General features: G+C 50.0%; 1 protein-coding gene across 5 annotated transcripts in view; it reads left to right on the forward strand.

Moving 5' to 3' along the window:
• The window catches only part of Doa (CDC like kinase darkener of apricot), an 87,833-nt gene that overhangs the window by 22,359 nt on the left and 50,537 nt on the right, over positions 1 to 14,937 (forward strand). For 4 of the 5 annotated variants that reach the window (XM_050185248.3, XM_050185250.3, XM_050185252.3 and 1 more), the window contains exons 3-5: positions 8,051 to 8,168; positions 8,809 to 8,893; positions 9,046 to 9,112. In XM_050185248.3, the coding sequence (XP_050041205.1) occupies positions 8,051 to 8,168; positions 8,809 to 8,893; positions 9,046 to 9,112 (270 nt within the window). Of the gene's footprint in view, positions 1 to 8,050; positions 8,169 to 8,209; positions 8,379 to 8,808; positions 8,894 to 9,045; positions 9,113 to 14,937 lie in introns of those variants that run through there. The other variant, XM_050185254.3, reaches the window with a different exon arrangement.

The raw sequence follows: 14,937 nt of genomic DNA on the forward strand, positions 1-14,937 counted from the left end.
GTTGACGCTAATGCTTAAAGTTTTCGTTGGGCTTCACTGTCCATATGCCGCAATACCTCCGGCTGCAGAATAGGCGTATCGTGCCGAAATGTCTATGAAACACGGCCGTTGTCAGGAGCGCTTTGTGAAACTAGGCCTAACACTCCTTCGGCGTCGCTCGACTGCGGGAGCGGGCCGTTAGCGCTGTCATCGGGAAGCGGCGAGGCGGAGAGTCGTTTCTCGAAGTTGTAGGGCGACTTCCTCTTCCTTTTTTTTTTCCATATTTATGCTTCGTAGCGAACTTTGGAGTCGAGGTCGACATCGCTGCCAGCGTGGGAAAACTCGGCATGCGCAGCGGCCACAGAGTGATGCAGACGACGCCATCCTAGCCAATGGTGCGGCTAGCTGAGGGTCCTGTGCCTTCGTTGACCGATTACAGCACTCATTGGGAATTTTTTTAAGGCAGAATTTCTTCACTGCCAATGTGCGGACGGAGCCAGTGATGGCGGGAAAATGAAGACGAGAGACTGCTCTTTTAAATGGGTCGGCGGGACCGAATGACTGCGGGGGCCGTCGCGCATCGTGGAAAAAGCGCTTTTTTACAGAAACATTGGCTTGTATTTAGCTGACACTGGTGCTAAAAATTTATATTACCACTGAAATATCGATTTGGAATGTGCAAAATTTGGCAAAGTGGTAGAATAATAGTTGGAAATTGCGAAAAAACCATTTGCAAAATATCTATCTTTTTTTTGCGATTTATTGTTCTCTAAAACCCGTGTCCCCCCTTAATGGGTACAGTTTAACAAGGTTTTACTGCATGCGCAGGAAGTTTAAGTCACCTGGAAATAGTTCCTGAGCAAGTGCGTTTCACAATGTAACAAAACGATAGATGGCTCAGATAAGCAATCTGTGCTCAAACTTTCTATATGGAAGGTTTCGGCAAGTTCACAAGCCACAAGCCTTTCTGTCTTTGTGCTCATCAGGCACTGTTAAACATTACTTTAGTTTTCTGCAGATTAACTTTTAGACCCACTCTTCTGCTTTGCCTCTCCAGGTCACTGAGCAAAAATCATCAGCGAATCGCAAGTTACTAAGGTATTCTCCATTAACTCTTATCCCCAATTCTTCCCAATCCAGGTCTCTGAATACCTTCTGTAAGCACGCTGTGAATAGCATTGGAGAGATCGTATCTCCCTGCCTGACGCCTTTCTTTATGCAAAATAGAAGTGAGGCGTGCAGACAGGACAAAAGAGTAGAGAAGTGGACAACACGAACGCCGACTATCAGCTGAAGGGAGCACTGAGGCGAAAAAAGAAAGAAGACACAAAACTCAACTGCGCATGCTCAGGAATGGTATTCCTGAGCATTCCCAAGCCATTCCTGAGCATGCGCAGATGAGTTTTGTGTCTTCTTTCTTTTTTCGCCTCAGTGCTCCCTTCAGTTGATAGTTGGCGTTCGTGTTGTCCACTTCTCTACTCTTGTGTCCTGTCTGCACGCCTCACTTCTATTTTGCATAATGAATCCTTACCAACTAGCTCAGCTTTCTGTGGTTCTACACCTTTCTTTATTGGGATTTTGTTGCTTTCTTTATGGAGGACTCTGGTGGCTGTGGAACTGCTATAGATATCTTTCAGTATTTTTACATACTGCTCGTCTACACCCTGATACCGTAATGCCTCCATGACTGCTGAGGTTTCGACAGAATCAAAACGCTTTCTCGTAATCAATGAAGGCTATATATAAGGGTTCGTTATATTCTGCACATTTCTCCATCACCTGATTGATAGCGTGAATATGGTCTATTGTTGAGTAGCCTTTACGGAATCCTGCCTGGTCCTTTCGTTGACAGAAGTCTAAGGTGTTCCTGATTCTGTTTGCGATTACCTTCGTAAATACTTTGTTGGCAACGGACAGTAAGCTGATTGGTCTATAATTCTTCAAGTCTTTGGCGTCCCCTTTCTTATGGATTAGGATTATGTTAGCGTTCTTCCAAGATTCCGGTACGCTCGAGGTCATGAGGCATCGCGTATACAGGGTGGCCAGTTTCTCTAGAACAATCTGCCTACCATCCTTCAACAAATCTGCTGTTACCTGATCCTCCCCAGCGGCCTTCCCCCTTTGCATAGCTCCCAAGGCTTTCTTTACTTCTTCCGGCATTACCTGTGGGATTTCGAATTTCTCTAGACTATTCTCTCTTCCATTATCGTCGTGGGTGCCACTGGTACTGTATAAATCTCTATAGAACTCCTCAGCCACTTGAAATATCTCATCCATATTAGTAATGATATTGCCGGCTTTGTCTCTTAACGCATATACCTGATTTTTGCCAATTCCCAGTTTCTTCTTCACTGCTTTTAGGCTTCCTCCGTTCCTGAGAGCATGTTCAATTCTATCCATATTATACTTCCTTATGTCAGCTGTCTTACGCTTGTTGATTAACTTCGAAAGTTCCGCCAGTTCTATTCTAGCTCCCGGAGCATGCGTGCTAGACCGGAGGGCTGCCCCCTGTACGGGCTGGCGTCATCGCGATATGCGTCGGGGTAAACCGTGTAGAACAGCAAGACACGGATATGTGCCGGTCCGTAAAAGAGTGATAGAAATAGCTGACGCCCTATTCCACTGACAAGTGCTGTGCCTGCCGCGGCCGTACTCCACTAACTCAGAGGAAAGTCGAGTCCGGCCGTCCTCCTGCCAAATCGCTTCAGTCCTTAGTCGCTAGGGTGCTGCACATGCGCAGTTCGGCGTCGCAAAAGGCGGATTTGCTGTGCCGCAACAATGTCCTTCTTTTGTGGGACGGGGGGCACCGAAATGAAGAAAACCCGAAGTAAAGCACGTTGGCCACAATCGAATGCCTACTTTGGGCACCAAATGTGGCTACCGAAGGAATATTGAAGGAAACGTGAGACGCTTGGTCCACAGAGAACCATACGCATAGTGCTCGGTATCCTATACCCGCGAGACAAGGCTTTCCGGAGAGGTTGCGCTCAAGCAAATGCATTGCAATCCGTCGAGTCCTCACAGTGATGACGGCAAGTGACCATTGTTTCTTTCCTAGTGGAAAGAAACAATGGTCACTCCATTATCGTCTCCTAGTGGGAAAGCGTCTATATAATTCTGCCAGGCGAAAATCCACTCGGCCAGAGAAAAAGGAACGCCTACCAAAGTGCGCCGCGCGATAGTCGAGGCAACACGAGAAAAACGCATGTGCTCTGGCTGACTTTGGGAGCCCGCGAGTAGCGAGAACAAGAAAATTGAAGGGGGTCAATGTGTCCTCGTGAATAAAAGTCAAAGTACAAAAAGAAAACATCAGAACATAGTTACTGTTGCTGGCTTTAGTGTCTTGACACGGATGCTTTGGCACAGGCAAAAAACATGTTGATATTCTTTTCTGTGACGTGACGGTAGAAATTAACCACCACAACGCTTCGTCTCATTGGACCTCTCTGCGCGCTTTGTCAACTTGTCTGATGGTGTGTTGATTTGACTTGTCTCGTTGTATGGTCCATTCAGAAAAGTCAATGCACCTTTGGCGTCCAATGTTTATAACAACATTAAACCCACGACGTTTCGGAATTGAAAAATCTAAAGCACCACTTTGGAAATGTCAATGTAGGCACCTCTTGCACAAAAAGTTTGAGAACTTTATACCCATAATGTTTCAGAATTGAAATACATGCGCTCCGTAGATACCGCGGCCTCCACGAGATGCCGCGATGGACTCGCTGGCCATCAAAATGCCCTTGAAGTTTTGTGCTTTGATGAGGCTCATTGCATTATGTGACTCCCTGTGCATGGGCGTTGGCACAAAACCCAGCCCACGTTCACAATGTTTACGCTGAAATGTCTTTTCGAGCATGAAAAAGACATCCAGAATGATTTCTGGTGCCGGGGGTTTGGTCGGCGGCGCATGACAGCACGAGAAAATTTCCTGGGGGAGGGGGCTGAAGCCCCATAAGCCCCACCCTTGACTACGCCCCTGTCAAGCGTACTATTTTCACACGTCTCTCCCAACCCAGGCACCTGCCCATGGCGGGCCCGGGCCTCCCCCCCAAAAAATTGAGCGGCACAGCCCCTCCTCCCCGCCACCACCACTCACACACATTCCTTAAGCGCTGCCAAATCAATGTTGACACTTGACTGCTTTTCGATGGTCAACAATTTGCTGCCGATTTCACTCCTTTTGGATGGCGGTAGTCATCAGCATCTCCTGGGCTGTGAAGGGCAGTTTCCTCACCAATTAGTTGCCTGCGTGATTAACTCGAGATGCGTTCAGTTGTCACCATCTATTCAATGGTCACGTGCATCGCTGTTGCTTCATTAGTTCTTCTTTGTTTAGACCTTAGACCTTTTGTTTAGACTGATCCAGGGACTAGGAAAGGGATTCGGTTCGTGATCAGCTGGTCTGTATGCTCGAGAAACTAGTCGCGGCCGGAGAAAATGCAAGTTTCGTTTAACTTTTCCTTTTGCTTCATTATTTCCTCGAGTGATGGTTTGCCGCGACACTGGCAGATCCTCAGTACCATGTACCCGTGGTATGAGTTACACAAGGTGAAAAATAAAATAATGTGAGACAGCGTCCACAATCTGTGGGGTTCTCCTCCCGTACTCTTGGGACAAAGGAACGACAACACAGTAGTGCAAGCAATCACAAGGGCATTTATTGCACCTTTCATAGATCAGTGCCTGCTAGCCGAGTTGCTATCCACAAAACATGCCGATGGGCGCGCGACAAATCTAGACGTCTGACTCACCGCGTCCGGATAACAGCGAATATGTTTGCCCCATGCTGGATCCCACCGCCTGGTCGTTCGCTCGTACGGTCACGCAAATGGTGGCGCGTTCGAAGGAGGCCCAGCGAGACGGTCTCGCAGAAGCATGGATCAGCGCACGTCTGCGCTGCTTGCTGTGCCCGACCCAAAGAGGAAGAGCTTTCTCCTTTTCGCGGACAAGTAACCCCGCCGGTAGGCGGGCATCAGCGGTGCAACACTCGCGCCATCTCTCGCACTGTGCTCCCCCCCCCTCCTCCTGAAAAAGAATTCTGGGTACGTGCCTGTCCCAACCCATGACGTGCCACATGGTTGCTTGACGAAGTTATGCCGCTAGGTTCCAACCTGACATTTGGGGAAAGTGTCCGCTTTGTTGTAGGCGCGGCAACCTTGCATGAAGCTTGTTAAACGCTCCGGTGGCGGGGTTTTTGTTCCGCTCTCAGACAATTTCAATATGTCCACAATTTGGCCCAAGAATGCTTCGAGATAAAGGGAAATAAATACGTGGCACGTATGGGAAATGGTTTGGTGCCGCGAAAAAATATTGACTTAGCTGATTTTACGAGATATGAGAGTTCCAGTTGTTTATTTCAACATACTGTCAAACCTCTGACAGGGTTATTACAGGAGTGGGGTACAGAAAGAAGCAGTAATAATAGTAATTGTCAGGGGCAGATATGCTAAACAAGTACAGTAAGAAGAAAAAAAATATACGTACAACAGCAAGTATGAATATGAGTATTGACAAGCATGCCAATAGAAAAAACAAATAATCATATAGAGAATACAAATAAATGCTATGACATCAGGCTGATGAATAGGTATTAAGTGAGTTATGTAACAGCTCAAGGAAATCGTCAATTCTTTGCTGTTTGACTACTAGTCTGTCAAGAGTATTCCATTCCTGAATGCATCTAGGGAGAAAAGAATACAATATATTGTTATTGCACTAATATTCTTGGAGTGTGAGACCATGTGTGTGACATAGGTGCCTTGTTTGTTTAGTTTCGATGTATCTTGTGTGGTCTATCTTAAAATAGTTGTGCTGTAGCATATATAAGAACTTGAGGTGGTGAATTTTACCTTGACTTTTGAGTGAGGGCAAACCTGCATGCCGTAGCAATTCTGTCGGGGAATCAAGGCGTTGATAGCGGTTAAAAATAAATCTAATCGCTTTGCACTGCAAGTTAACGATGTATTACTGTAGTTTGCTTTAGAGAAACAAGATGCCGCTTTCAGTGCCAAGCCAGCCATTGCCTTAAGTGAAGGCTCACGAATGCGAAACCATTGCCACTTCTGCCCTGCTGTTGTGCGATCAGCTGTCAGAAATGCGACTTGGTGATTGCTAATACACACCTCTTTCATGCTGCAAAATGTGCAACAGTGGAGAGAAGAGCTACATGTGCAGTAGTTTGCTGCATAAGTTGTGACAGGCATGTTAAAGAATGGAATGAATTTGTGTGGCCATGTTGTTGGTCCACTGCTGTGCAAGTACTGCCTGTGTTGGTGGCACATCGAGATTCGTGGCATTCCTCTGGGATAAAAAAAAATTCGCCTATCATCCAGCGTTGTATAGTGCAGTCCACTTATAATGATACCACATATAATGATGAATCGACTTTAAAGTATAAAATTATGCATTAGAGCTATGAGAAAAAAAAAACCGTATTTACTCTAATCTAGGCCGGCCCCGATTCTAAGCCGATCCCAAAATGTCCAAAGCGTGAAAAAATAAAAGAACTTGCCGCAAATTGTAGGCCGAACAAAAAAGTGAGGACAGAGGTCACAAAATGAAAACAGCATTTATTTAATATGAACATGCCGAGCTTACTCTACGTTATCGCTTCTAGCCTCGTATGTATGTGGGCGCGCGCACGCTCGCATCCGCGTGCCCACGCATGCGCAGACAGTGCGACACGGCTCGTACGCGTCGAAACGCGGCGCGATCTCGCTGAACAGCTCTTCTGATGTTCCTTATCGCTGTGATCTCGTTGCGGCACACGCGAAAGGCGTCTCCCGTTGCCCCCTCCAACGACAGTCGTTTTTCTGGTCGATGCTGATGTCCCGTCCGGCTTCAACATTTAGCGATCGGCTAGCACAACTTTTCGTTTGAAAGAGGCAGCATAGTGACATCGCCTGTATGGAGCCGTTATGATAATGCCACGCCGCACGCCAATACGACACAGGTAATGGCGACATCGCTCGTGTACTTCATTTGGTTACTGGCACAGCTAGTAGCGGCTGTGATGCTGACTTTTCTAGTTGGTGCTTGCTTTGTACCATTATTATCATTTTCAATTCCAAACTGGCGAGTTTTTTTTTTTTTTTTAATTCTCGAGTCCACTTTCATCTCATGTTTAGAAAAAGGAACTCATTGAAATGACCGTTGACAACGACGCGGCCGGTCGAAAAGCTCCGTTTTCACTCGACTCAGCGCCGCCCACGCTTTCGCGTTTCAGTACTTTGCTGATCGCGTAGTGCTGCGCTGGTTTTGCTGGCTCGTGAAACTCGCACAAACTGCAAGTAGCAGAGAATTCAACTTGCATGTGACGTTGCGGGATGCCCGAACGTTCTACGCCACTTCAGAAAAAGCAGCCGCAGAGGCGAATCCGCTGCTCCGACTTGGCTCGGTGCCGTCGTCTGTCGGGCGCCATTTTGCTCACCGACAACAACAAAGGGCGATGAAGGCGTATGCAACGTCACCACTCTCTCGTTTGGGTGGCGGGTGATTTGAATTTCGAAAAAGGCATACGGACCCTTCAGATACAATTTTCTCGTAAACTAAGTCTTGGCACGAAACAGCCGTTGCGAAGTTTCTGGAAAGATATTTAAACAGTCCACGCCGACTTAGTATTTGCCCTTTAAGCAGACGGCCCAGGCACTTGGGGATCGTCACGTGCAAGTTCCAGCTGCCGCCTCCGAGATCGCTCACTCTTGATTACGCGTCAGTTTCGGTATCATAACGGCTATTTTGCGAGCTTCTCGTGACGCTCATTCTGTTCCAAACGTGAAATTTCACTTGAAGTATCCTCTGTATCTGCCCCATCTCATTTTACGCGGTCCAGTGTCTCGTTGCAGTTGGCCTTTAATGTTACATTGAATTGCATACGACGCGTGTCTTTCATGCGCGACGCGCTTCTTGTTGGTCGCGTGCGCGAGCAACGAGAGTAGTGTTTCTGGCTTTCGTAGCTTTGTTAGCGAGGCGCTGGTATGTACATTTCAACCACCTAAGAAGTCGCAACTGAGCCGCGGAGTGCAGGCATTACGGAATGGCAAGAACAGCGTTCTCCTCCTCCTCGCAGTAGCCACCGGCGTGACGCGGAGGAGGCCCGACCGTCGTCGTCGCACCATCGGCGGCGGCGGCGCAGCAGCCGCCGAGACCACCACCGCGGCGGCAACGGCGGACACCACTCTTCGCGGGTGAGTGGCGGCCCTTCCTTCGGGAAGGGGGGGGGGGAGGCGGTGGCGGCGGCGGCTATTTCGGTCCGGACCCGGGGCCCGCTGCCGAGCGCGGCCGTCAGTCGTATTCGTGGGGGTTTTTGCGTCGTTCGGTAAATGGTAGGACGCAGTGCTTCCTCCTCTGGCGCCGCTGGGCCTGCGTCGGCGGGTATGTCGGCCGAGGCTGCTCAGGTGAGGAGCAGTGGGCTTGCCGCCCTCCGGACTGGTCGCGCTGTGGGGCTGGGGGGTCTGGCCGCCCCCCCGCGTGGGGGGGCTTTGCCCGGGGCTGCTGGCTAGGCTGGCTCGCCGCCGCAAGCGCACCTCGGCCGAAGAGGAGCTGGTGGATGTAAATTTTTCGCATGCTGGTTGGGGGGGGGGGGGGCAGATTTGGTGAGAGCGTGTGTGTGTGTGTGTGTGAGACGGGGCTGACGGAAGGCCCCCTGGTGCCTCCTCTCTGTTGTTGTCTTCTTCATGCGGGTTTGCGTGACTTGCGCCCCCCTTCCTGACCGATGGGTGACCGGCGGCGATATCCGGCTTGCCGTTTGTGCTCTGGGTGGTCCCGGTGGTGTTTGGCTGCTGGTGCTGATGCTGATGCTGGTGCTGCTGGTCCGTGTGGTGGCAGTCGCCTGTGCGGAGGCCCCCGAGCGTGGAGGACGACGAAGAGGGCCATCTGGTGTACCGGCCGGGAGACGTGCTCCAGGACAGATGTATTGGTCCTCCCTTCTCTTATCATGGGGGGGCCACTCCTACTAGGGGGGCAGGAGGGAACTGGGGTGTGCATAGTAACTGCACCGTGGGTTTTGTCAGAGGGTACTGACCGGGGGCCCCCACGTGGGCTTTCTTCCCATGCCTCTTGCAGACAAGATTGTCACCACTCTGGGCGAGGGGACCTTTGGCAAGGTGGTCAAGGTGATTGACATGCACACGTGAGTAGACCTGACAACATTGCACTGCATGTGTGGGGGCTACCAATCCTCATTTTTTTTTTACACAAATGATGTGAATCCAATTTTATCAATACTTGTGAGGGTGTCTGTAGGAAGAACTTGATTCATGCGAGCTGTTTCATCTTGAAGGTATATTGAACTATTGCAATGGGACGAGGGCGAAAAAATGCATGCAACAGTCCTAGTCCTGTTGTGCATGTCACATCACGCTGCTTCAATATACCTTCTTTTGAGAGCTGGGCCTTGGCTCCTGTACACCTTTAGTTTTTGTGTGTAACATAACTTGCTGATGTTCAAGAAGTGTGTGTTGCTGTTTTATGCTAGGTTAAAAATTACTCCACTGCTAAACTGCACTCGTAAAGTTCGGGAAGTTGCTTTGCATGCATGGCTCATTCAGAGTCTACTAAACAGAATGGCTTAGTGGGTGCTGTCAGCGGGTGTGCCGAGTCTGCCGATGCATTTGTGAAATGCGACACAGCTACCTTTCGCCTTGTGACAATGGCCACTAGCATGTTGCCCAGTTTGCTGGCGTTGCAAGGCCAAGCCAGCGTTGTTTTTGACCCATGCACATGGTGAGGGTAGTAGGTGTGCTAAAAGTAGCACACCTCTCCCTTTGTAGGTGTTTAGCAGTTGCTCTTGCTGCACGGTGTGACGACATCTTCTTGGCTGGCTGCTGCCACTGAGCGCGTGACTTTGGCCTCTTGCTTGCTTCTTGGAGTTCATGCAAGTGAGGGGGTGGTGGTCTAAAAAAAGAAGCCTCAGTGGTGGCCTTCTTTTTGACACACTTGCATATTAATTTGAGCTCTGTGACATGAGGTAGGTGGCACATTGCTGGCCCAGTTGATGCTCGTGTAGGGAGGTTGCCTAACGGGAATCTTGTCTCTCTGCGTCACATCAGCTTTACTTCTAGAAAGCAGTCGAGAAGCTTTTCCTAGGGCAACATTAATGCTTTAAAATCTGTTGTGATCCTCTGCATTTTTATTTAATGTTTTTCTTGAATGTATGTGACCATAAAGTAGAATGTAAGCATATGAACACAGCGCATCCTGTGTTCATATGGTACACAGTTGTACCTGCAAGGTATTTTTTTTTTTTACCAAGAGCAATAGCATGCTATACACTCAATTTTCTTTGTGCCATGAGTCAAATATTCGGTGGGGAAAATGATGAAACATAATTATTTATATTTGAGAATCATTCAGATTTTACTCTCTGCACTTTTTGAAGTCTCGGGCATTTCACTGTGTGAAAAAAGTTTGAAACACTCCAGCATGGCCTATCGCCCTTTGGTGAATCTGAGCCACACGTATCATCAGATTCAATTTCTTCTTGAAAAGAAGACTGAGAAATCACTTTTTGTGGAAGGCTTGTCATTACTGTCAGTATATCTAATGTACAGCGCACTGAGCATGCCAGCTGCGGGATGCAGCCATTTCTTCTGCCACCTGAAGCTATTGAAGACAACCAAAAATATTAGCCATCTAGCAGTAACATATTTAACCATGCTCAGATAAGCCAACAAGTGCTGCCATCCATCAGTAGTTACGAGAAGTACAAAATATGGCGGCCTGGCCATTCGTCTGCTATGGCAGTGTGGCAGCCTCATGGCCACATCGCAGCAGCCGAGACGCCCTCTCCCATCTTTCACCATCGCTAGAATGTTATTGCGTTATGTGCAGGGAAGGGAGGATGGTATGAGGATGCGAAACCTAGCTTCCAAGGTTGGATGATGCCAAAAATAAGGTCAGTTGTTTTCTTCCTCAGGGATGCATTACTCGCTTCTGTCTGCACAATCCAGCTGCGCTCGCATCCCTGACGACATTGGTGACTCGGACTAGTAGCAAGTGCTATGGATACACCTAAGGGCACCCACCATCTGACACTCTTCGTCGTCAACGTTAAACTACCCCCCATTTTTGCATGGCAGATCCTGAATTGTGGTTTATCCAGGTAGAATCTCAATTCACTGCACGGTGTTACGTTTCGCCTACGACGCGCGGTATAGCCGGCGCGGATGCAACGGACGCCGGGGCTTCGTTCAAAGCGGCGGACATTTTGGCCCGTTCGGAGCTGCCGCAAAGCCTCCCCGCCAAGCGCGTCCAGGCATGTTTCAGTGCCACGTGTCTTCAAGTGTGCGTGTGTGTGTGTGTGCATGGTGGTGCCACGCTTGTCAAAGCGCGGCAGCCGGGGAGAGGAGCTCCCCAAGTGTAAAGCGAGGAGGCCTGACCGGCGCCAGCTTGGCGGATGCGTCACTACACTCGTCTCAACGTGTCTCTCAGCGTGTCCGTGGCGCCGTCACGTGCGCCAGTGACGTGACGTTCCTTCTTGCCCTCAACTCCGAGAGTATAAGAGCAGCTGCCCCCGGACGCCGAGAGAGAGGCTCCGATTTCTTCTGTTGAGTAACGTGCACTCCCGTCTCTCCACTTCGGTCGACCTGACCGGCCGCTCTTTTGCGATGTTAAAATAAACAAGTTGTTCTGTTACCAGTCGACTCATGCTTTGCCGGGACCTTCGGATGCTTCCAGTTGTGCCCCAGGCCGCCAGGCCAACGCTACCCTTGGGGCTTGCGACCCATTTGCAATAACGGGCGTCAGCACTGAGATTCCAACAACTCGTGCCAGTGGTGCGGTTCCAACAACGGCGCATCATGACAGACCTTGCGAAGTACGGCGGTGAGCAGTCTGCCCCCATCAATTGCTAGTGAAATTCGAGACCTGCTGTTTTCCCCTTCAGCAGGCAATGCTTACGCCAGGCTGAAGGCAACACTCATTCGCAGCGTCACGCCCCCTGAGAATCAACGGCTGCAACAGGTGCCAGCCATCCCACCTCTTTGACCGCATGTCCAGCCAGCTGTTGTGTCATATGCAGCAACTACTTGGCAGCACGGTGGATGGTCTCAGTAATATACTATTGCTCCGAGAAATGTTTCTACTGTACTGAATGCACTGGGCACAGTGCTGGTGAAAGAAGACGAGAAGCGCTTGCTTGCCCGCTTTGCCATAGCACCGACTGACTTGTTTCGGCCTACCTCTGCAAACCTACAACTTGTGCTGGTGGGCAAACACCCCTATTGTATTTGGTGGAGGTGCGGGGTGTTGATACCTGTACCTCTTGCTAATGCTGTTGCCCGGGCATACGATACTCCGGCTCCTGATGCCTACTGGACCACTGGCACCTTCCACGTGTCACCGCCACCTTTATGCCCGATTTACGCCCTGCCACCTTTACGCCCCTGTTGTCAACCTGTTGTGAATACCTGATAACCAGCCAATATGCTATTCATGCCGTTTTCCTAGCAACGTAGCACGATTCTGCCGCGGTCGCAGCTGCCATTTACCTGACAGCGTACATGCATGTAGCCTCAAGCTACATGCCTGTTCGGCTTCCGCGTCACGAGTCGTCTAATCTTCCTCCGGACTCGTGTTGCAGTCGCCAACCCTTTGATTCATGCCGGCCGCCTTCCCCATGTCACCGATCCATTTCCCCAATAGTTCGCCGACCCAGCTCCGCCAGAGATAAAAACGGTTGCAGTTTCAGAGGCAAGAATTGTGTTTTCGTTGAATATTTCAAGGCCTCATTCTTCCCCTGTGAATGAAATTGCGCTGTTTGTAGACGGCATTACCATACATGCACTTATTGACACTGGAGCCACTATTTCTATTACAGTCGCTGACCGTTTATTTGGACCTCACGGGGACTGCGCAAATGTCCGAATAAACAGGTGTCCGAAAAAGCAGAATAAGAAAAAAAAGAAATCCTTTATTTCCATGCACTTATTCAGGCTCGGCAGTAGGCTTGAAGAAATTGTGAATGTGCTATTGCACGCTGTTCCGTTCACATGCAATCAGATAAGCCTGAATCTCTGAGAGGATCGTATGGTCACTAGAGGGTCGAGTTCTGCGCATCTTAGTACAGCAGTATCAGCACCTGTGAAACTGTCGAATGAGACGGTGTCCGGAATCTCAATGCAACCACTGTGCAGGTCTTCGCAGACCATTTTCGGCGTCAATAGGGAGCATATCGGAAGGCGACAAATCCTAGGCCTCCTGGCACCCGCTTGCCGACATTCCCCAGTGCAGTCTGCGCGGGCACTGTCGGCGCCATTAGACACTTCATGCGATGTTTCTGTGTGCCGCGTTGCATCACTGCAACCTCGACACAGCACACATCACCACGCCAACACCAGTCGCACAAACGAAAAACGTGGCCTGTTCGCAGTGTCGTGCTTGAAGAAAGAAACAAATCAGCTGCTCGATTGCCTTGACATGGCTTACTAAGCTGAGACCGGAACTGCTGTAGCCACTCTATTGAACGAGGCAGAAACAATGATGATGAGCGGGGATTTGCAGTAGCACCACTTCGTGAGGCAGCAAGGAGGCTCCGTTCAAAACAAAAATTGCGTTCAGCAAGTCGAACCCTGCGCTGGTCAGAGTCGGTGCATGGTGCTCTCTATCGAGTTGGCTCAAGCAGTGTCCGAAAAATCAGACGAGAGGTTGCAAGGTGTCCGAACTTTGGGCAGTTGTTATACATTATGGTCTATCGGGAGAATGGCGGTGATACGAAGCAGACCGAATAATCGAGCATGTCCGAATTTTTGGAGTCTGAAAAATCAGTTGGTGACTGTACAGTGGAATCTTCATGATACGATCACGGCTAATACGAATTGCTGGATGATACAAATTTTTCTGTGGTCCCGGCCGAGCTCCATTTCTTTGCAACGTGCTAGAGAACGGTTGTTACGAATCAATTTTCGAGACTCGTCGGTTGATACGAAAATTATCGAAGACACCTTGGAAATTCTAAAGTGTGCTTGGCGAAAGCCAGACGCTGCTGCCGTCTGCGCTCTGCTTCCCTGGCTTTGCTGTTCAGTGAAATAGCCAGTCGCTGCTGCCGTCTGCACTCCAATTCATTCGCTTTGGTGTTCGGCAATATCTGCTGTCACTGCTGCCGCTTTCGTTCTGCTTCCCTGCCTTTGGTACCCGGCGATCTAATCAGTCGCTGTTGGTGTTTCCGTTCTGCCTCCCTTGCTTTCTCATCTGGTGATGTGTTCAGTCGTCGCATGCGCATTCACTCCTTGTTCTTCTGGCGTTTGGTGTTGGGGGAATCTGGCGTCCGCTGCTGCTTCCCCAAACTGCTTCCCCAAACTGCTTGTTGCGGAATAACTGGGCCGCTTCGTAGCCATGTGTCTCACTCACTCGACTGCAACGAGACGTCTGGCGAAAGAGCGGCGGCAGCGGTGGTGCAGCTGCCACCGCTGACGCACGCGCGCTCGTTCTACCGCTACTGTGTGGCGTCACTGCTGTTATGCGCAGCTGCGCCCCCAACTGGTGCGCCGGTTGCTAAGGAGGGGAGGAATTTGCGCCACTGCGCGGAGGAGAGGCTACAGTTAGCACGATTCCAGCGTACGGACGGACGTGACGGCGAGCATGAAAGGCTTTCGCCTTAATAAACGCCGCCCCACCGACGGCCGCGAAAGAGAACAGTGCGCAGTCACACGATTTCTCTCTTTCTCTTTTGGTGCGGAGGCGTGAACGTAGCGCCGGACAGCGCGGAAGCCGCGACTGGGCGCGAAGAGTTTGGAGGTGTGGCCCTTTTGTTGCTTTTGTGCTTTTCCTCCTCTTCCGCGCGCCATCGGATGGAGTAGCTGCTGTGCTTCGGGCCGCGTTCTTTGTGTTAGACGTGGGCAGCGGCGTAGGACCACCATTGGCGGCTGAAACACTGCATGCGCTTGAAGTTCTGATGCGTGCTATGGCCACGGATGAAGTCAGCGATGACACGTGCATGTGTGTTTATGGATTTGAACA

Source organism: Dermacentor andersoni, chromosome 4 (assembly GCF_023375885.2).
Source record: "Dermacentor andersoni chromosome 4, qqDerAnde1_hic_scaffold, whole genome shotgun sequence".
Taxonomy (NCBI): Eukaryota; Metazoa; Arthropoda; class Arachnida; order Ixodida; family Ixodidae; genus Dermacentor; species Dermacentor andersoni.